The sequence below is a fragment of the Eptatretus burgeri genome, chromosome 4 (genome assembly GCF_056783735.1).
Source record: "Eptatretus burgeri isolate ZD-2024b chromosome 4, Ebu_testis_v1, whole genome shotgun sequence".
NCBI lineage: Eukaryota > Metazoa > Chordata > Myxini > Myxiniformes > Myxinidae > Eptatretus > Eptatretus burgeri.
Genome location: NC_140964.1, coordinates 23,635,621 through 23,659,730, shown reverse-complemented (window position 1 = coordinate 23,659,730; position 24,110 = coordinate 23,635,621). Strand labels below are relative to the sequence as shown.

Sequence of the window (24,110 nt, the reverse complement as noted above, 5' to 3'; positions counted from 1 at the left end):
AGGGTTAGATTACACCAAAGTGAACAAATATATTGGGGTATGAGAGAAAAATGAAATTATTCCATTCATGATGATTGGATTCCTCGTCTTCACTGCACATAAGAAGACAAATGTTTCTTATCCTTAATTACCTCTGCCACCGAAGGTGATGGAGGTTATGTTTTCACCCCTCTCTATCGATTTGGTTACTTGCAAAATCGAAGATTTTCAACTATATTGGTCAGTCGTTTGTGTTGTTTGTCTACCTGTGTGTCTGTTTGTCTATTTTTCGCCTACAGGTCACAATTCTAAACCGATCTTCACAAAACTGCAACACATGGTAGCGTTTGTCATAAGCAAGAAGTCTATTGCTTTTGAGGTCAAAAGGTCAGCATTGGCCAAAGGTCAACAAATTTTTGTAGTTGCTAAAATCCTCAATTTTCATCTGATTGATGAGAGATTTGAAAAGGATTTTTCACATCAGCTGAGTGAATTCAACCACCAATTATTTTGAGGTCACGATAGACCAAAAGGTCAACATAAGCCAAAGGTCAATAACTTCGGTGGGATTTCTAAAATCTTGAATTTTTATTCGATTGACTTGAAATTTGAAGAGGATTTGCATATCAGGTCATTGAATTCAACCACCAATTATTTTTGAGGTCAAATTTGTTTTATGGATTTTGCAAGTATTGTGCTCTGCACGACGTCTTCTTCTTGTTTGTTGGTTTGTCTGTACTGTCTATTTTTTAAATCTATTACAACACAGCTCTGTGGGTGATGGTAAACATATTATGTTGTTGTACTGTACTCTTTCGTAAATAGAAAACATAAGACTTAGCTCGGGATGATGCTGTTAGAGGCGGGGGAAAGGGTGAGTGGGAAAGGGTGAGCACGGTAGGTGATTCAGCGAATGGAAAAGCAGCATTAGCTGTACAACGAAGGAATTGCCACAACCCAAAACAGAGAAGAGTAACACGATCCCTAATGAATCACCCTTACATTTAACTATCATCTTCCCTGCTTGGTGAGAGCAAGGTATGAGATGGCGTCATCTTCCCGAACAATCCCGTCTCTCCGATGTTTAAAAACCTGCTCCGTCATAAATCCTTTCACCTCAATTTGTTTCATGAGCTGCACATGAGAATGCGTGTTTGAGAATGGAGGTTCAAATCCGGGTGTCGGAAATCAAGTGTTTGGCAATAAAGTTTGAATACGGTGTTGGAAAATGAAGGTTTGGAAATGAGGTTTTATAGATAATGAGGTTTGAAGGAAAATGAAGGTTTACGAATGAGGCAGAGTACAATGGGGAGGGTTTTAATTGCCATCATTGACCCTGTAATGGCGGTCCATACAGATGATGCATTTTCACCTCGAGCAAACATATGTAACAACCCGATATTTTTGCCCAACAGCAACATCATAACCTGAGTCTGCCATTTGGTACAACTAACTTTGTCCTTCCCTTTATGTTTGGGCTCATGAAAAGTGATGCATGAGAAACTCCACAAGGCTCATAATGGGAGGTGATTGTTCATGCATGGGACACAAACAAAGATTCATCTCAGCTCAAAAACCACGATTGGTCAAAATGAAATCCCACGATTACGAAATCAGAACACAATAGGTTTCCCGCGGTTTATCGAAACCCGCGATTTTCGAACCCGTGACATTTGAGGGTTTACTATACATTCAAGCTGTGACTGTGAGCTCACGAGGATTTTGGTTCCTTCAATAAAACAACAGTATTGCTTTAATTTTAGCTCACCTGGAACGTAGTTCTGGGGAGCTTATGGGATGGCACGTCGTCCGTCCATCCATCCATCTACAAATACTTGCAACTTCTTCTCTGAAATTACACATACGATTTCAATGAAACTTTAATACAATGTTCATCACCGTGTCTGTACCAAAGTTTGATCACGACATTAAAAAAAAAATCTGCGTCTTAGATGGTCTTTGAGGAGGGGGGTTCGACCCCAAAATATGTATTTGCATTTTTTCTGAAACCACACACACAATTTCGTTGAAACTTGACCACATTCTTTATCACACGTGATGTACCAAAGTTTGTTCACGCCTTAAAATTATATCCATAGGTATTTACTTTCTTCTCTGTTAAACAGTTTATCTGTCATCTATGCCTACCAGTGGTTCTCTGGTTATCTTCTCCATTATGGTTAACCTGGGTACTGCCCCTGTGTTTTTTGTTGAGATCTGGGACATATTGTATAAATCATTGACATTGTAGTTACAAAGTGATGTGGATACTTAATGTGATGGACGGAGAAAGGTGAAACAAGAAAGGTGATGCAAGGCTATAAAAGTTGTGAGAAAAGACAAAATGTGAGATGTGGAACTTCAACAAAGCGAAAGTATGACGAAGGAAATAGCAATTTATTTTAATGACTTAATTTTCCCATTCGGTGACACACATTATCACCTTATTAAACTTCAAACAAAACGTTACTGCGTGCACTTACATTGTGCAATAACGAATATATTGTCATTCAAATACAATATACTGACCCTTTTGATGTCTATATTCTCGAATTAAATGCTGCGGATAATGGACTTGTTGATATTTTGGTGTACTGTACTCCATTGTTCGCAAGCTTTTGTGTTCTACAATCTGGGTTCAATTACCTGTGGAATCAAATCAAACTATTAATTATCTTCTTGTTTACTGCATGTACACATCATTCTTTGTTGGGGGCATAAAACTGCCTGTCTCATCTGCATTTCCTTTTCAGCTTCGCCTTTCAATTGCAGTAGATATTCACGTCACTGCTGTGGTCTATTATAGTTTTGTGGATTTTATATATTAAATGTGATGTGATTAATGTAAACATGTCTGTGGCCTATATGCATTCTGAGTGGACCCGATGAATGCCATGTGCTTGACAAAATGAACACAAACAGATATTTTGTGCAGAAACCTTGGAAAAGACGAGACTCATCCACGACAAGAAAAGGAGACAGAGATGTGACGTCTGCTTTGGGGAAAAGAGATCAGACAGGATAAGTCAGAGATGGCATATTCCCCTTCGAGCCGCATTGGCTGGGTTCAATTCTCGGCCTGACGACTATCATCTGATGACTTTGCAGACAAGACATTGAATCAATAGTTGCGCTATCTCTCAGATGGATGTTAAGCTGCAGACCGCTTGCTAGCATTAGTTGGTGGACGTTGAAGAACACATGGTGTCTTTTCATGAAGAGCAGATGAGTTATTGCCCACACCCTAGCCAAATGCCAAATTCCAGCCATAACCTAAAGGAAGCAATGCATCACCAGCACAGTCACACTTCAGCATTGATACTACCAGTGCAACAGTAAATTCATAATTGAATCCTGGTGAGATAGGTTTTCACCACATAGAGATGAAAATATGTTGATAGAAATGCAGGATCCCTTGGTTTATAAGCAAAATTATGTCACATCTAAAGTTCGCAACATTATTCCTTCCCACACATGATGAGGCAGAAGCACAAGACCTGTTGCTCTCACAATGCAGGAAGGTCAGTGGCCTCTTTCCTTCGATTGAGCTCCCTCTTCTCTCTCAGATTTCTGCCCCTCTCCAGTTCCTTCAAAATGCACCTGTCCTTCCAGGAACACTTTACTGGTTAAACTCCTAAAATGCAGACTCACTGCACTTCACCACTCTTTTGTTCCACTTTTCCCCAGTTCGTATAACCACTTTTCTTGGGCTGTTCAATTACACTCTTCCTTTGAGACCTTCAACCAGCATCATCTCATGTCATCCCCATCTCCCCCACGCGATGAACTCTTGCTCACACAACCCTCTCACTTTCTATCTCTCTCTCTCTCTCTCTCTCTCTCTCTCTCTCTCTCTCTCTCTCTCTCTCTCTCTCTCTCTCTCTCTCTCTCTCTCTCTCTCTCTCTCTCTCTCTCTCTCTCTCTCTCTCTCTCTCTCTCTCTCTCTCTCTCTCTCTCTCTCTCTCTCTCTCTCTCTCTCTCTCTCTCTCTCTCTCTCTCTCTCTCTCTCTCTCTCTCTCTCTCTCTCTCTCTCTCTCTCTCTCTCTCTCTCTCTCTCTCTCTCTCTCTCTCTCTCTCTCTCTATATATATATATATATATATATATATATATATATATATATATATACAGTATATTGGTTCACGAGCGCCAGCCAGTGACCACTATATTCGTTGTGTCTGTGTGTATGTCTGTCCGTCTGTCCAGAGCACAACTTCGTGGGATGTGATCCGATTTGGATGAAACTTGAATATGATGTTGATATCAATGCCTAGTTTTGTCTTCCTGGCGATGGGCGTCCATTGTGGGCGGAGCCACGCCCACTTGTAATTTTTGTTTTTTTTCATATTTTTTTCTCGATTTTTTTTTATCGAAATTCCCACTCGAGAAATTGTGCGCATTGGCCATATGTACAACATATAAAAAAAATCAGTTTGATTCGGTCAATTTTGAGGGAGAAGATAGGTTTTGAAGAAATGGGTGGTGACAGATAGTAGGGTCACAGCTAAGATTGCCCATTGTGGGCGGAGTAATTTTTGTTTTTTGTAATTTTTGTAATTGTAATTGTAATTGTGAACAAAGCCCCCACTTGTAATTTTTGTTTTTTGGTTCACAAGCGCCAGCCAGAGTGACCACTATATTCGTTATGTCTGTGTGTCTGTCTGTGTGTTGGGTGGTTGCTAGAGTACCTTTATTTTCACTTTTTCTGTCTGTATGTTTGTTTGTATGTCTGTATGGAATGGACAGCTCTGGAGGCCAGATGAGTCAACCGATTTTGATGAAACATGACAGGAAGCTTCATACCACGATCTTGTTCTTTGCTTTTGAGCACCGTTGCTATGGACACCACCGTTGCCTAGCAATGGGGCTTTGAAAATTTTGAAAAATCCGAAAAAAATTATTTTTTTCGAAAATCAAAAATCGGCTTCGAAGATTTTATGCACACTATAATCAACCTCTTTGTCAAAAAATTTCAGCTCGATCCGTCAAAAACTATGACTAGTATGCAATTATGTCGCGACTACTCATGTCGCCTACCGGCTTTTTTTTTTTTTTTTTTTTTTTTTTTTTTTTTTTTTGTATACCTTGGTCGAGGCTCGTCTGTGTCTGTCTGTGTGTCTGTCTGTCCAGAGCATAACTCTGTGCACTTTGATCCGATCTTGATGAAACTTGTTTATGTGTTCAATATCAATGTCGAGTTGTGTTTTCCTGGATGAGGGCATGCTACGTCCATTGTGGGCGGAGCCACGCCCCCAAAATAGCCATTTTCGGGGGTAGTCGGATTAAAAATCTATCTTCTAGGGAATTTACTGAATCGAATGGGCTCTTCGGTATTTGAATAGCAAAATGAATTATCTAAAACTTGTCATTGTCTGATTTTTCATTTTCGTCCCAAGGTCAAGGTCACAAGGTCAAAAACTTCGAAAATTGCCAATTTTGACATAAAAATCATCTGACCGCCCAAACTTTGAGAGCTCGGATGACAATATTTTTTAAGCATAATCTTGAGGTCATTCCCCACCTAAAGTCTTAAACCATTTTGCTCTATCTCAAACACCTTGCCCATGGCACCCCCTTCAAGTTTGTTTTTATGCTGATTTCATCAAAGTATGGATAATCCAAGGAGTGCGAAATGCCATATAGCCTATATGACGTTATATTGTTCCTGGAATGTTCCAGAGGATGTTTTGCACCAAAGGCCATAATCCTTGACCTTTGACCTTTAAAGGTCACAAAGGTCAAATTTTCAATGTTGTGGGAATCAAACCGGGTTTTTGACCTTCTTCGACGAACTAACTCCAATAAGCTATAGCATGTATCCTGTTTCCTTATTTTAATGTCCACAGCATTGTTTTGTGACCATTAAAGGTCATGCAAAGGTCAAATTTTGAAAGTTGTTGAACGAAACCGGGTTTTCGACATTTTGCTGCTATTAACCGGTCACCCGTACCACATCATGTTGATCATTTTTATAACTTGGTCAAAAATTATCACATTGTCTCATCCTTGACTTCTGAAACAATCAACATCGTCAAATACCGCTTTTGAACCATCGTCGCCTCCCGGCTTGTGTATATATGTATATATATATATATATATATATATATATATATATATATATATATATATATATATATATATATATATATATATATATATATATATCCCTCTCTCTCCCCCTCTTTCCCCTTTGTTATTATGCCCCACTGCCCCACTCTTAGCACTCTTCCTTGAGCCAAAATAATGCCAATAAAAATTTAATATTTGAGAAAATTCAAAATTTTCTCAGATAAAGGTTAAACAAAGCCATTATTTGTGAAAAGGAAGCAGTTCAGATGAAAGTATGCATTGGGCTTAGTATTCCATAATATGACGCTATCATGATCTGCCTGCGGCAATGAGACAAGACCATTACCCATTACCCTATGCCACATAATCGTTATTACTAAATCGCACACTGACCTTTTAATTCACTGTAATTAGAGCCATGTCGGATAATGTCATTCGTGCCATCTTGCTTGTTGGTTTACATGACTTTTTGGAAAAGAAAACTTTGTCCATTTTTATTTTTATTTTTACGAGCAGGGGGAACCGGCATTTCCCGCCAATGTTGTTGGCATTTTGAATAATTTTTGTTTTTGTGCGAGCCTAAAGCACTTCCCCATACCCACTAAGGAATGGGGTCAGGGATCATTTAATATCACGTTTCATGTCATTATATTGGCTTCGGCTTTCGGTACTGTAGAGCGATTAAAAAAAATAAAGTCAAAAAAATTGAACTTTTATTAATTTTCAAAATTTTCAATTTTTTGCCGAAAACACTCCCTGTAACTCAATGATGAACATCTGAAAGTTTGACGAAGATCTGTTCAGCTATCTCTGATAAAAAATGGTGACATGCAGACAGACAAACAGCTCTCTTTCGTATAGTGACGATGTGCAATTTGGATGCTAGTTCTTATAAATAGGATATTCAAGTCTCATTCAAAGTATTCGTCTATAAAACAAAAAAATATTTTTAGATTATATTGGGGAAGTTGGTAAAATATACGCAAACTCAGAACAAGACACCGAGTCAAAAAACAAACAAGTGAGAGAAAGGTCTCGGTTTTGGAATACAGCTAAACCTGGGTCCAATACCCATGTGATGGTGACAAGTTTGTATGGAAATAAAACTCATCCATAGTTGTTTTACTGTCGCTCAATATTCTTGGGACTTACTTTATGTTGTTTACCATTCTTTTCATTTTATCTTAACTACAGTAGAATCTGGATAATAAGCGTCTGCACCTATTTTTAGATTTATGGAGCACATTATACACTTATTTTCCATATGCGCTTAAACGTCTTCAAAATGCCTGATAGTCTTGAGAAAAAGGGCATGGGAAGGTTCTGCAAACGGCAAATTTGATTGGTTGAGATGACGTAAAATGTAATATTTTGTCCAAGTACTGCTAAATGGAAGGTTATTGAAAGTGCCAATAAGACAATTTGTGTTCAACAGTGTTCAAGTATATAATTCATTTGAAACATAAAGATTTTAAAGGTTTCAGAAAAACTTTTTTTTTTGGAACAGTTTAGTAAAAAATATATCGCTGTTGAAGTAGCATCTTTTGCACCACCATATTTAACACGTTACATTAGTTCTTCATGCCTGTTGTTTATGTCATCCTTAATATCAGTAAATTTCCTGTTTGGAATGATTTTGAATTTTGTTTGATGGTCCTATTTAAATACAGACCCTATTCAAATAATGACAAATATTTTCGGCAGACAGACCGAAACAATGATCTTATTACTCTCCGAACATGCACAATCAGGACGAGATTCCATACAATTTGCCAAATTCAGAGCCAAAGTACTATTCAGCTGCAGGTTCGTTTTACCAATTCATGTTCCGATTGGTGTTCAAAATAATACTTTGAATTGAAATGAAGTAGTTCTTCGATCATAAACTGATGTTTGTAGACAAACAGATAACGTGAATCAATTGCTTAACCCCGCTTATCACTTCATGCGCGTGAGGTAATGACACATTGTGTAACACAAGTAAATTTATCTTTGAAGCAAACTGCCCATCAATGAACATGTTTATTTTTGGGGTTTTTTTTCCCCCCTTTTTCAATGCCATGCGATGAGTGCTTTGGATCCAAGGTTACCATTTCCTCCTTGCATTCTCTTGCATTTAATTCAGTTTCTAAAAATTCAGTCACTGCAGGTCTGGCAAGGCTATAAAATTTCAAAATGTCGTATATTTCCTGCCGTAAAATCACCTTATCATCCGACTGCAGGCCAGGTTCATACTGTCACTGACTGCCAAATGCTGGCCCATATAGCAAGCATGAATTCAGGCCTCAAATGGCTATTGATCGCAATGCAGCTTCTAGGTCATCTTATTTACTCTAATTTTGGTATTTTATTGTACAGTAATTGTTTTTCATCCACAGTAGAATTTAATGCAACAAATATTTTGAAGCCTGCCCTTTTCAGACTGCTGCTAACAGGATATTCCAGTTAGTTGCATTCCCAAGCAGAGAACTGTGTTGTTACCAGACTTCAGTGCAGTTTGATGATTAGAAACCAGCTTGACATTTATATCAGCTGGTTGTCAACACAAGCGTGAATGATTTTCAACAGAATATATATATATATATATATATATATATATATATATATATATATATATATATATATATATATATATATATATATATATATATATATATATATACATACAAAAAAATGGGCAGATGGGAGGCCTAACCTATAAATGCCTGCTCTTCGGCCATCAGGGGTTTATCTGTGTGGACCGGCACCGGTGCTGGCAGTCAAGCGAGGCGAGATTTCCCTGCCGTATGAGACAGCATTCGTGTTTGCCGAGGTGAATGCGGACGTTGTGAACTGGGTGCGCATGGCAGATGGGAGCTTGCACCGAGCAAACTGCTTCACAAACTACATTGGCAAATCCATCAGCTCAAAGTCGGTGACCTCTGATGAGCGGGAGGACATCACTCATCTCTACAAGTTTCCTGAGGGTATGTAGATAATCCATGTATGCCATGGAAATTATGCATGAAAGAAGTTCAACATGCTTTCTAGTTGCTTATGCTTTTAAATCTCGATAATCCACTAATGAAGAATACTGATAGAAATTCTTTCAAAATTTTCTTGAGCTACAGAGTGACTTTTCACAAGGTGTGGTACTTGGAGGAATGACTAATTAAGAGCCAAAGAAAAACTGTCATGATTACCTGAAACAAGTAAGCATTGTCATCTTGCATCTTGTTGTTATTATTTTTTCGTTGATGATGTTATCAACACTTTTAACCCCCAATTTCTGATGTCAGAGTGTTTAATGATTCAGCAGCAATGATCTTGTAAGTGTGACTCAAAACGTTTGAGTCACATTATGATCCGAGTAGCTGTGGTGCATTGCTCGACAATGACACCAAAGCAGCAATGGTTTGACGAGCTCTTCCAAATTAGCTTTAAAAAATATCCATCGGTACATCGTCTCAATCTTTACATTTATATATATATATATATATATATATATATATATATATATATATATATATATATATATATATATATATTCAGTTGAATTTTCTGTGTTTGTAATCCCTTTCCCTGCAAGCAGTTTACATTTCGATAACACCGTTGCCTTTAACTCAACTCTTTGACTTAAATTTGACATGATGATACTTAGACACAGGAAGACACCATTTGTACCATCCCATCTGAATTATCAACATTCCATCATCAATGGCTGAATCTTTTTGTCTTACATTCCCTTTAATGTCCATTCACTGAAGTTGTATTATTGATCCACAGACAGTAGGGATGGCAATTAAAGTACACAACTTGTCTTACTTATAACATCCATTTTGGATTTGGTGAATTTTTGTGATATCCCAGAATGCCATGCAGCACAAAAGTGTCATTCAGGATGGTAATTACTCAAAGGCAAAAAGTGGACCTGAAAGAAAAATGATTTTGTTGAAGACTCAAAAAAATAAGTTGAACGAGGAAGAAGTGCCAAAAGGGAAATACAGACGTTTATAGACTCGATTTGTTCCTCTCCAAAAAGTGAGAATGGCAATGCAGAAGTGAGAAATGATCTCATTTTTATGCCATCACTGCCATCAGACAAGATTTTTTATCCATATTTGTAAATAATATCAAGCATGGTTGCTGGCATCGTAGCCAAAAGGACCAGAGGTCCTGCAATGTACCCTGGTATAAGAAAATATCTTCCATGGGATCTTTAATATCTTCCTCATTGCAGACCTTAAAAAAAGCTTCGTATCACTTTAAATTCAAGGAATAGTGTGCTGAATAACCCAGCTTCTCCTCCAGGCTGCACCAGACCATCAGTATTAGTCAGATTAATCTTTATCAGGAATTGAACCAAAGACAGCCCAGAGACAAGCATGGATGCTGCGAACTAAGTTATTTTTGCACCGTTCTTTTTCCTGCTGTCAATACCTGAACCCCCTATCATGACATTCTGTCGTGCAAATTTAATGTCAACTCAGGTAAGAGAGAATGATCTCTTACTGATCATGATTCGAGTGTGATGCTACTTGTAATCGTTCAATGTTCCCCACTGAGATGCCCTTATCCCTCTGCATTGTTCAGGTTCACACGAGGAGCGTGAGGCCTATGCACGAGCTGGAATGGCACTTCGACGAGAGGAATCACACCAGAAGATGCCTGAGCTGGCTGTACGCCTCCGGATCAGCCGCTCGGCCTTCGTGGGTAGCAGCTTGGATGTGCACACAGTCGTGCGGAACAAAGGACATCAGCGCATGGTGCTTGAGCTGACGAGCGTAGCACGTGCGGTCACGTACACCGGGCAGTGTGGCGTTGAATGCTGCAAACACTCATGTGAAATGGTGGTGGAGCCTGGAGAGGGTGAGTTGTGGAAACTATCCTCAACACATCTGATTCGTTTTTGGATACAGTTTATAACATTTGTGTTTTACATCTCATATAAGTAAAAACTTGTGCTGAAATATATTTTTTGAATTCGATTTTGCAATATTTATTTTTATTTTTGACATACGAGATGCCATTGAAGACTTTTTAAGAGTAGTCACAAATACTGAAATATACCTACAACATCTCGAGTAACATTAATTTTTTTGTACTGAAGGAAATCTGAAAAATTTTAAGTGGAAATAATACGTCCAGATGTCTCTCTTTTGTTTTGGTATATTTGAGACCTCATGAAGTCGCCTCGAGATCTCATGACCTTGACTGGACACCTTGTGACCTGGACTCAACTTACCAAGACTTGACTGCAACACTGGATTTGAGGAGGTTATGTGGCCCAGAATGTTTCCAATGCAACATTGAGGCTCATGGAAAAGCGAATTGACAGTGGCTTAAAAGGAAAGCACCTGGCAGTTGAACAGTGAAGCTTCAGTTGGATACAACAAACAATGGAATTAATGAACAGGAAAATAATATAGAGAGAGAGGAGGGAAGAAACACAGTAACCTGCAAATAAGGTTGGGTTAAATAGAGTTAATGGGTGTATAAAGCTATGGGTGGGTGATAGCACGAGATGGCAGTGCATCACCTGTTTGAAACCCTGGGGTGAAGAGTGTGATTGAATAACCTCAGGAAGGCCATTCAAAAAATGAGAGGAAGGAGGAACAAAAGAGTGGAGGTGTGCAGTGAGCCTGGATATGGGGGTTTTAGCCAGGAGCTGTTTCCTGGAAGAATGACTGGACGTAACCTGACGGTACTAAGGAGGGTTGGAGATTTGTGAGACCAGCAGGAACTAGATGGGAATCATCACACCATTTGAAAGCCTTTATCCCTGAGCAGGGGTCAGCTTTTTGCGGGATCCAATCATGGTACCCTTTCTTGTAGCAATGTTTTTTTTTCACGGCCGGATGACCTTCCTGACACCAACCCTTTAGTCGCCTTCGACCCTGCAGGGATAATTACCAGTATACTGGTGCTCATTTCGCCGACCTTCGGAAGGATGACAGGCTGAGTCAACCCCCCTGATGCTAACTCAGCAGCCAGCGGGGCTCGAACTCAGGACGCCAAGGATCCCAAGCCACCGCCTTAACCACTGAGCCACACCAAGCTCATGGAACTAGATGGGAATGGAGCCTGTAAAATACTGAGACTACCAACCTGTCTGCGATGTGCGAGGGATGTTTTTACCTGTGCTGATTTTGCTCCATCAGTGCATCTAGCTCACCAGAGCAAACGCAAAAGTAACCTTATATGGGGGAGAGTCGTCAGTTTTCCCCCATTTTCAATAAGTTTTAAAAACATGACTTCTGTTCAAATGGCATCAGGACTCACACCCATAAGAGGAAGGTGTGACACTTGCTAGAAATTACTTAGAAAAGGACTAACATCTATTCTGATCCGGATTTGGTGGAGTGGGACCATTCGTTCATGATTGGGAAAACTTTTCTGGTGCTTTTTTGCAATGGAATGCACCTTATGTGATTAATTATACACATTCACACTCTAATAGTTCATATAGCATGTTTTCTGATGGTCATGTACATATCGAATATAATTTTGTTCAATATGTGCTGCAGAGGTCAATTCACTTTGTTGATAATAATTTGTTTGTTTTTTCCTGTTCAACTGCATCACATTACTGAAGTTAATTAGTTCAAATATAATTCATACAAGTAAAAATAAATAAATTGTGTGAAATAGTTCGCATTTCCCATATAAAGGCCCGATTCAATACTAATAGCATGCTAAGCAATTTGTGGTTTTAATTGAATTTTTTTTTCTCAACAACCCGAGTTTGGAAATGGAGTCTGGTACTCTATGCAGAAGAAACAAAATCAGGAAAATGCGGTGGGCCGCACAAAATGGGATCCATCGGAGGGTGGAAAAGAACCTGGAGTTTTGCACCGTCACATCATTACATTTCCATTAGGTGTTTTAGTGTGCAACAAACAGGTCATATCTTTGGGTTTGAGTTATAAATTTTTTTTAAAATGCATATATTTTTTATATCCACATGCTTTTTGAAAAAAAAAAAACGGATGGACAGATAGACAAACAGGTAGAGCCAATATTGTAATTGGCTCCATCTGTTTGTCTGTCTGTCCATCCATCACGTGATCTCCTCAACGCTTGGGCAGATATTCACCAAACCTGATAGTTATGATCACCACATGGCATGAATGTGCAAGAGCAGTGTCATTTTTGGCTCCGCTCCCTGTAGCGAGATCAAAATGTCAAATACGGGGGGGGGGGGGGGTGGAAATTCATTAAAAATGCAATCACGGGCACATTTTAAAATTAAATTTAATATACGCAATCAACATTGGGAGATACATGAAATATGTAACGATTCCTTTGGATTTGACACTCAGTTCATGCCCCAGGGGTGGGGACCTAAGGTCCATCCATCCATCCATCCATCCATCCATTGGGACCATACTCTGTGCAGAGTGTTGGTGCTGCCTATGCAGTCTCCTTGGCTATTGGGCACAATCCTGAATGGGTCGCCACTCTGACACAGGATACCAGCAAGCTGGTACTCATTTTGCCGACTTCAGAAGGATGACAGGCAGAGTCAACCTCACCTGGTATTAATTAAACAACCGAGTGAGATTTGAACTCAGGATCCTAGGATCCCAAGCCCACCACCTTAACCATTAAGCAAACACCAGGCTTTGTTTTTTGTAATAAAGCCTGGTGTTTGTCCTAAAGGTCACAGGGACGTAATTTTTTTTATGTAATTGGACGTAATTAAAAACGTAATTATGTAATTTATGGACGTAATTGAGATAGGTTCAAAACGGGAAAATGATTTAAAATTAAAAATTATATATTGGGTCAGTCCTGGTGGAACCTTTTGCCATCTTTCAATTTCCCTTTAGGTGGGAAATGTGGGGATTTGCGATGGCGTGCCATCGGCTTCACTCAAGTTTTCACTTGATCAGTTCATTGAAGCCAAAAGTACAGACTAGTTTCAAAGTTTGGTGTTGCATAAGTTTTTAAAGAGAAGTGAGTTGATGCATCAGCAATTCCCTGTTTTGTTACAATTCATGCAGTAATATTATTTGAAGGAAGGATCAAGGCTTCAGTCCATTCTTTCTTCATAACAAAAATAAAAGTTGATGACACCCTCTTTTGATTAAATAATTTTCATCTCTTTACCCCTGCACAATGGTGTGGCATTTGCAGAACATTCTAATCTGCACAATTTTTTTGGAGACCATTTCCTTGTTTGCCATTCCCATCTCAGCATGCAACTCAAGGTGGTGGCATCTCAAGTTCAAATCCCAAATACAATTTTGACTGTGATTCATGTAAAAGGATGCTGACATCTCCTAATGTCGTTACTCCTGTTTGTCAGGCCTGTAGAAGCTCCTCCATGAGCTTATGATCAGATATAGTTGCATCCCCACAATATGTATATATATATATATATATATATATATATATATATATATATATATATATATATATATATATATATATATATATATATATATATATATATCAGGGGTGCACATTAACGGCCGCCCGGTCGCCAATGGCGCCTAACTTTTGTGTTGGACAGGTACACAATACTGCCTTTCCTGCCCGGCTGGCGAATCACCAGTGATTCCTGTTATTTTGTACAATTTGTACTAGCTTCTCTACTCGTTTTCTCAACTAGAACTACTGTTTTTGTCTGCAGAAATCCGTAGAAATCACCGGTAATTCTGCGGCGGCCATTTTGTCTGTTTTCATCTCATTCCAAATCACGCGTGATTGCGCGAGATTTGACGGTTTGGACGTATTTTCTCATGCCCAGGTTGGTTAAATGAGTGAATTTGCGTGAATGAGTGAGTTTCATGGGTGAGGTTAGGTGAATGAGTTAGTTTGATGAGGCTTTTGGGTTAATGAGTGAGTTAGATGAGTGAGGTTAGATGAATGAGTGAGTTTGATGGGTGAGGTTGGGTGAATGAGTGAGTTTGATGGGTGAAGTTGGGTGAATGATTGAGTTTGATGGGTGAGGTAAGGTGGTTGAGTGAGTTTATATGTGATGTTGGGTGCACGAGTAGTACCCCCACCATTGTCCATCACCCACAACACCCCCCCCTTCACCCCATCGTCCATCACCCAAAATCCCCCCCATTGTCCACCAGCTACAACCACCCCATCACCCACGAAAATGCCCCCCCAGCGCTACTCACAACCCCCTGCCCCCCCATAACCCACACAAAAGCCCCCCATCACCCACAACCTCCTCCTCCCTGCATCATCCCCCCACCCCCACCCCACTCATCAAACTCACTCATCCATCCATCCAACTCACTCATCCACCCAACCTCCTCCATCAAACTCACTCATTCTGCAAACCTCCTCCATTAAACTCACTCACCCAACCAACCTCACTCATCAAATTCACTCATCCAACCAACCTCACTCATCCAACCAACCTCACTCATCAAACTCACTCATGTGAGTATATTGTTACGGCTGTGGAAATTCGCAATACACCATAAAGGGTCCTTAGATCATTTATGACGATAAGTAATTGTGCAGTTAAATTTCCCCACCGTTGTTTAGAGGGAATTTCCTTGTTCACAAGGCTGCGATCCTTTGAGATAGCCGTTTTTCTTTTCTCTATCATTATTTTGGACCAATCATCCCCCAACAACCAAATCGCCACCACCAACAACCCCCCCAAACAACTACAACAAACAACAACCACCACCATCTTCGCCACTATCCGCGTTTACGAACGCCATCCTCCACGGACCACGCGGCGACGATTTCCGTGGTAAAAACCGTCCAAGAACGCACGCAGGATTGCCAGAATAAAAGCTCTTGCGGAGCCTGTACGGACTTTTCCCACCTGTTTCTCCCGCCTCAATTCTCCCGCCTGCGGATTCCCGCCTATTTTCCCCGCGCTCGGTGTGGTGGAAGTGCGATCCGAGCCGGGGGTCAAAGGTGAGAAAAGGTGGGGGCCTCTTTTTGGCGGAATAATTCCCTGGCCTTGAGCGAAAACTGACTCCCCCGGCCCCCGCATGGGGCGGTGTGGAGGGAGAGTGAGAGGGCACGCCCCCTTCGAGAGGCTTCTCCAAGAAGCTCGAAGGGAGGCGGGGCCGAAAACGGGGCGGAGCGAAGGGCGGAGCCCCGCGCTACAAAAGCCGGACAGCACGGACCTTGAGTAGTCTTCCTGTCTCCTTGTCTTCGAGAGTTCCTGTGTTCTTCTGGTTTTTTGAGCTTCTGGGCTGGTCGTCGTCTTCTTCTTGGCGCTGGTTGTCTTGTCGGTGGAAGGGGTCTTGTCTTGTCGGTAGAAGATGTCCTGCGCACTCGGCTTGGCGAGCGGCCTGTCAACGGAGGCACGGATGGGAGACGCGGCAGCGCCGGTTGTGTGGTGGACCTGCGCGTCCGGACGAGGAGTACCGGAGAGGGTTCGCCGGCCGAGAGAGAGGTCGGAGCCAGGCGCGACCACGCTGACGGTCTTGGGAGAGGGACTCACCGGCCACGAAAAAGGGAAGTCCTTTCTCTTCCACTTATTTATTTGGGTTTTTGTATGCATGCTGTGGCGCCGTGTCCAACAAGTTAGAACTGCCTAAGTGACTGTGCATGTTTGTACATTGCTTTAGTCGGTAGTAATTCTTTCTTTGCATTTCTATTTGAGTGCTGTACATACGTGCATGACTGTTATTCATTGCTTTGCCTGTATACGTGTGGTTTCAATAAATGTACTTGTCGAACTGTTTCCCGTTTCGTTGCGTCTTTTCCCTTGTTTGAAAGTTCCATCTTGCATCACGGAAGGGATTGGTAGAGGGGAGTAAGCACCCGGTAAATAATCACGTCCGTCGGGGCTGGCGATAACACCGCTCGGTTATCACTGAAGCACGGAACGGACCGCTTAAGCGGTTCGTGTCCTAGGCGGCCAGCGGCGAGGTACGATTGCCCGGTTAACGACCCACGCAGCTACTTAGGTAGGTCGAGTTTGAGGAACAATCCTATCCTGCGCGGGTGGCAGATTGGCACGATTGTGGTGGGGTCGAAAGACCCACCCGTGACTAGCTCCTGGCGATAGTTCCAAGGAGGGTCACGACTGAATTGTCCGTTCCGGTGGGCGACGCGGTCGCGATTTGAATTCCGTGGCCGATCGCACGCCGGGCGGACCAGAATTCGTAACAATATTAAAAGTGTTTGATATCAAATTTGTGACTTTTGTCTTTATTGTATCGGGCCGGTAAAAATTCTGCTGGGCCGGTAACTTTTTCTAGTCACCGGCCCTGCTGGCCGGTGGATAAAAATGTTAATTTGCACCCCTGTATGTATGTATGTATATATATATATATATATATATATATATATATATATATATATATATATATATATATATATATATATATATATATATATATATATATATGGTCACTTTCATTGTATATTTGTGTTCTGATAGAAAAAGTGCAGTGGATACACAAATGGATTGGAATGGACATATTGTGTTGTGACAAATTGACACTATCGCGAAGTTGATGGCATGCCATCGCAAAGCCCCACGCTTCCCACCAAAAGTAAAGTTGAAAGATGGCAACAAGTTCAACCAGGAATGACCCAATATCAAATTTTGAGTGAAACATTTTTTCCCTGTTTTTACCCTGGTGACCCTAAGTCCCTAACCCTGGGGCATGAACCCAGGGTTTAAATCCCCAAAAAATCGTTCAATAGTTCATGCGTCCCCCAATGGTGATTGATTGTACAAAATTTCATTTTAAAATGTGCCCGTAATTTCATTTTTCGGAATTTGACCCTTTGACTCCTCCCTAGGGGGTGGGATCAAAATGGCAATGCTCTTGCACCTCTTGCCATGTGGTGATCATAACGACCAAATTTGGTCAATTTCTGCACAACTGTTTAGGAGGATATAGTGTGATGCATGGACAGATAGACAGACAGACAGATGGAGCTGATTGCACTATCTCCCAGTTTTTTCTTTAAACATTGGGGACAAATATTCTGCAAATTTCTCCGAGAAAATGAAACCCGGACTGAAATTGTTCTTCAAAGATACCGTGTCCACATCATGACGCAGAAGAAGCATTTGGTCGACCGACCGCAGCTGATGTATAATCGCCTAATTTCACTCGCGGTCGTAATGGCAAGTCTAACAGTCCACACTTTTGTAATCGTGCCATTCCATTGCCTGCAAAATTATTTTGCATCTGTTGCACAAAATAGGGCCGAGTAAGGCCTATTAGAGTACATTCTGCCAGTTAAATCTGTCATTTTATCTCTTGTTTGGCTGCCTCCAGATTTGACGAGCTTTCACCATCTGCTTCTCTAGTGGTTGTTGCATCATGGGTGCATCGTTTCACTTCCTTGTGCTGTTACATATTTCAGTTTATCCTGCTCAAGCAGCTTTATTATGCTGTGGGGCTGGTATGGGGTGTGATTTTGAACAAATTTTGCATTTCAATCACAATTGTACCATTTCATGGTCAGATTCAAATTTAATGGTCAGGCAGTGTGGGCCTTCTCTTTGTATGATTCTGAAATTTGTTGTACCTATTTTTCTTCTGCAGAATTAAATATTTTTTGCATTTTCACACAAACATGTTTGACAAACTTTTCATTTGTCTTCAATGACTACTACTACTTGAGCAGTCCCAATTATTGTCACGTTCTTGTGGGACTTGCTGCACAACTATTTTTGGCCCATCTTTAATGAACTTACTGAGCAGGCCTGACATTCATCTGAAGGTATAAGAAATCCCTCCCCCCCGCCCCCCAGGGTGCTAGAAACCTCAATTGCCTACTCTTTGTGGAAGACACCATAGGATCTTTAATGTCCATGAATGACCAATACGGGCAGGCAGGTCCTCCGGACTTAATGTTCTCCTGATGGACGGCAAACGTACTGATGTATCACCCTGCCTGTGAAACAGCAGGAAGACAGTATATATCCGAGTCGTGGTTCAAACCGAGGTGAGACGACTCACAGGCAAGTGAACATACCTCGAAGGCTACCCTGTCAGTCATACAACACCTTCCATTGGTGCCTTTCCTATTTTGGAGGAAAACGTTGATGATCTTCACATTCATTCAAAATGCAAATTACAGCAACTGCATTGAGGCACAACTAACTACAAGAGCAACCATGATTATGCCTGCTGTGAGGATGTGACTGTTTTTTTTCTTGCTTGCCGCGCGTTCTGCTGAAGGAATTACAAGTCGCATGAAAAACTCCAGATTTGCATGCAACGTGTATCGGTTCGAACTTTTGCAAGGAAGCTTTTTATCAGTTAAAGGAACGACTCCATTTAAAATAGACCGTTTCGTTAAGGGAATTGTCAGAGTAAAAACGGATTAATTAGGGGGTTGTACTTTGAGGTGGTTTCTAATTTTGTGTTTCTTCGCCAGTTTCACGGGAAACCATGAGGATGAAATACGAAGACTACGCCGGGCATCTGACAGATCTAAACCTTATAAGAGTGACATCCTTGCTCAAGGAAAAAGAATTTGGAGAGTTGTTTCTTGAAGAAAGACATATCACAATGGAGATTCCCAAGTTGGAAGTCATGGTGAGTGATTATTATCGTGGTATGCTTGGCTGATTATCTCACAATTGTCTTTCTGGAATTCCGTCTCTTCTTGATATTGTGTGCGACATTTATTGAGCTAATACATTGTCACTGTTACATGTCAGTCAAGGTGTAAAATAAATAAATAAATAAATAAATAAATACTCGACTCATTTCCTGAAGTCAAAAAGTCTCAAAAATGGGTCGTCACTCTTTGTATTCTTAAATGCAGATCATTGGCGAGCCAATTGTTGGTCGGGAGATCAAAGCTGAGATGAGTTTCACGAATCCGCTCCCCGTGACTGTTACTCGTGGAAAATTCCATCTCGAGGGAGAAGGACTCTCTGAAATGCAGATACATCCATCCAGGTGAGCAGCAGGGACCGAACCCGTGGCCGTAGAAGCTTTTGATGGTCAATAAGGAGATTCCGGTCGAGGTCCTAATAAATTTGCTTGTTCTTCAAAGTTCAATGCAGTAACTATTTACAATTTCTTTTTGGGAACCTTTTAATGCTTCATCTATTGGTTTTGTGCAAAATGTCTTTGTTGTGTATATTAGCAGATACCCGTCTACGACGGGTATGGGTGGACAGGTCGGATCACAATACTTGGTTACGGTAGTTTCTTCGGATGTTTTGCGCCGTATTCAACGGCTCAGTTCATATTGGTGGCGTGTCTGGGTGCCCATGGTAGCGTTTGAGACCGGTCTCTTTAGATTGCTGGCCTTGCCACATAGTGCCGGATAAGTAGCACAAACGATTTGACGTATTCGTCATTTCTATATTACCTCCATCAACAGATTAACAATATGGCAGGATAAAAGTCATAAATGCTGAGTTGAACACCGTCCTGAACTCATGGACTTGGTTTAGTAAAGCACGTCATCTGGAAACCGGCCGTCGGTTTGTCGCCGAACGTTGCTGATTGTGACGTCATAGATTCCCTCTTTGAAAATTCTATCTGTATTCGATTTTTTTGAATCCGCTATCACCTGCGTAAAGAAATGGAACACATAATGTGAAGATTTCGGAAGTATGAACAGAATAGGTTCAGAGAAAAGTGTGTTCGAAGTTCCAGGCTTACGCCCATTATATTATGATGATGGTTAATGTATAATTAAAGGATTTTCCTGAAAAGCAGTACTTTTTGGCCATGCTCTATTTTTTGGCACGCTCTTTTTGAGAAATCCCGTAGGATTTTTAATGTTCCTCTTTAACGGCCACAATTATTCCCATGTTGTTGTGAGGTTTGCCAGGGGAAGCTTGACCCAAGTCTTTCACGAATCGGCTGGCCTGGTCTGATGTTCGCTGAAGGTTAGGGCAGGAATTAGGAATGTGTTCATGGTGCTTGCGATAGCTTGCCTACTCTTTGTGAAGGACACCGTGGGATTTTTAACATCCATCAACTAATACCAGTAGATAGGAGCCCATTTAGAACCAGGAGATCTTTAACCTCCATGAACTAATACCAGTAGATAGGAGCCCACTTAACTTCCATCAGGGCCTCTAAGGGATGGCACACAGACTGATGAATCAATATGCCTGTGAAACACCAGGATGCAGGTTCACAGCTGGGCCGAGATTCAAACCCAGGCAAGACACCTTCGAGGTGAACGTGTGTACCTCGAGGTCATCCTGCCAGCCCGAATTTTGAACATTCACGACCTTAATATGAATGGGACATCTTGCATCAGGCTATATCCCCCATCTATATAAAAAAGGACAATGCGTTTTGACATACAGCACCCATTCCTACCACTGCAGGAGATTTATCAATCTGTATACCATCCCTTGGATGGACATTAAGCTGTGTGTCCACCAGCATGAGTTGGTAGATGCTAAACATCCCATGGTGTTTTTCATGAAAAGGAGGCGAGTTACTGCCACACCCTGGCGAAATTCCAAATTATTGTTCTAACCGACAAAGGGTGCTGCATTAGCAGTGCAGCCGTGCTCTCAGCAATGATTCAAACTAGCACGTGATGTACACGACATGATGAGCAGTATGGCAGTTTCTAGTTATGTCTGAATCCATTATTATTTGAAGGCAGACTCGACAACTCAGTTGGGTATGTGCTGACAAGTGTGCTGTTCTTTCACCACCCCTCTCATTACCCCAAAGCAGACAAATTCAATGAATCATTGTTTTTGTAAATTTTCCTGAATCCATGGGATTTTTATGCGAGCACAGAATTCTTCCTTCTGAAGTGCTTTTGGTGTAGTAGATGTGGTCTGTGATAACCGAATTAAGTAATGCTAAACATCATTCCCTGCAGTGTATTGCAGTAAAGGGAAGTGAAGCCACATGAACTAGTTACCAGTGAATAAAACCTCGCACAGCCAAGACTCCAACAGTTTGGGTCCTGTTTTCCTCCCACAAAGTTTTAAAACAAAAGCTAGAAAGTTATCTGGTTTGAGTAAGTGTTAGATAGAGGTATAGAAAACTTCTAATACACGTCACTCTTCATCTTTTGCCACTGTTTGAATTTCACCGGAGCTCAGATTAAATTCTGCAGACAATTTCACAACATCGACAACTAAAAACATTTCTAATAAAGAAAAATCATTAACAAACCTCACACGAAAAAATTCCGCATTTGTTTATGTACATGAATCTGTGTGTCCGCCGCAGACACTGTGGGATGTTTAAGACCTACCAACCTCACACGAAAAAAAAACAAAACGACGATTGTTTATAAAGTTTGATATGACAGAGAATTTTAGATATTTTCTCAGTGTGTGAAGCTCGATCATTATTACGAAGAAGCTTCCATGTTGGTTCGATCAAGAACAATGATGTCATGAAACAATGTAGTCAAATTAATGATACAGTTCAATGAAACCTAACTTGATGCTCAGCATTTAAAAAGGACAGAACATGGACAAACAATACTATTGCAAATTTTTACACCATAAAGGCCTGAAATACCTGGTGTTGGCTTAATGGTTAAGGTGGTGGGCTTGAGATCTTAGGATCCTGAGTTCAAGTCCCCCTTTTTCTGTTGAATTAATAGCAGGTGGGGTTGACTCTGCTTGTCATCCTTCTGAAGTCGGCAAAATGAGTGCCAGCTTGCTGGTATCTTGTGTTGCAGTGGCGACCCGTCCAGGATTGCACCCAATAGCCAAGGTGACTGCTAAGGCAGCACCAATGCTCTGTGCAGAGTATAGTCCCAATGGATGGATGGATGGAATGGCCTCATCCTGCATTGAAATTCATTGGAAGGGAACATACATTCGCTGTAAACTTGTCCTGGAGAGTAATTTTGTAGTTGGTCCAAAGTTTACAACTAAAAGGCAAATATATATAATGCGATCTTAATTTTACTTGAGTAGAATACAATGCCATGTTTCACGTATGCCTTCATCAGCAGAGTATGAAACAAATTAATGAAGGCAATGTAATTCAAACCCACATCTGTTCTGGATCACTAGACATTTCAGGCCACCTGTCTGAGCATAGTTAGAAAATAATCCGTGATCAATATGCCTCAAGCATGAGTTTATTTTCAATTTCCTGTGCATAATTGCCTGTAATGGTAATTCCAACAGTGGAAGGGTACGATTATGTTCAAGGATTTTGTAATTTCCATAAAAAGCACTTAAACTTGTGGCAAAATTCACTTCGTAATTCCTATGGTTACTTTTAATGGGTACATATGACTAAAAGCAGACGTGGTGCATTGAAGACATGATCCGAAAGTGAGATACTAGCCAGTCGTTTTAAGGAGGATATAATGATATAAACCAATTGGCAAATGCATATTCTTCCACGAAAATGACATCTCGGAGTCAATTTGCTTTTCAACAGTCCCACAGACATCGAATCTGGAGAGGCAGCAACAGCGACTGCAACGTTCACACCGAGCCTCTCGGGAATCAGATTCCTCTTCGTCAAGTTCGAGTGCAACCGCATCAAAGACGTCCAGAAGAAATCTAGAGTTATTGTACAATCGAACTGATGGTTTCCTTGCTTTGTCTGCATCCATTTAACTGTCAATTGAGTAACTTGAGATATTTTTGTAATTCTATATTTTGCTGATAGTATTTTTTATTTCTCAATGGCTTGTGTCTCTTGCGTCTATGAACTGCATTGTGACCGCGGTGAAGACTCTCTGGCTGACACTCAGATCATGTCTTCACTTGATTTTTCTCTACTTCTTGTGTTCTTTTTACACAAAACTCTCAAAACGAGTTTTACATCAAATGCTCCATAATGAATCCTCCCTAAATGAGCTTTTTACATCACACTTTATGATCAATGTCTCACACATGTTCCTGCAATAAACAACATGATATATGCACTGAGTTTTTTGGTGAATTGAATGAAAATGATCTGCTTTTTCATATTTTTCTTAACAAAAGGCACAATCAACTAAATCAGCCATACAATGCCAATTTTGAAACAAATAAGAACAATAGATAATCCCAACCACCTTAACTTGTTTATTTTTTTTTCTAAAAGGCCAAGTCTCGTGGAAGAGTGAGAACACAGAATGGATCAGGATGCAACAGAACAAAAGGAACAATAGAAAGAGATAGGATTGGAGGACACCAACGGCAGAGTTGAAGGATGAAATAGAGGGAGA

The 24,110-nt window shown here is 40.7% G+C and overlaps 1 protein-coding gene across 2 annotated transcripts in view; it reads left to right on the top strand.

Annotated features, from left to right (window-relative positions):
- The window catches only part of LOC147027629 (protein-glutamine gamma-glutamyltransferase 2-like), a 121,397-nt gene extending 97,572 nt beyond the window's left edge, over positions 1–23,825 (top strand). For both annotated transcript variants that reach the window (XM_085877159.1, XM_085877158.1), the window contains 5 exons: positions 8,771–9,013; positions 10,620–10,895; positions 19,365–19,525; positions 19,758–19,894; positions 23,333–23,825. In XM_085877159.1, coding sequence (XP_085733285.1) covers positions 8,771–9,013; positions 10,620–10,895; positions 19,365–19,525; positions 19,758–19,894; positions 23,333–23,483 — 968 coding nt within the window. In that variant the 3' untranslated portion in view covers positions 23,484–23,825. The remainder of the gene's footprint in view (positions 1–8,770; positions 9,014–10,619; positions 10,896–19,364; positions 19,526–19,757; positions 19,895–23,332) is intronic.
- Positions 23,826–24,110: the final 285 nt, after the last annotated feature.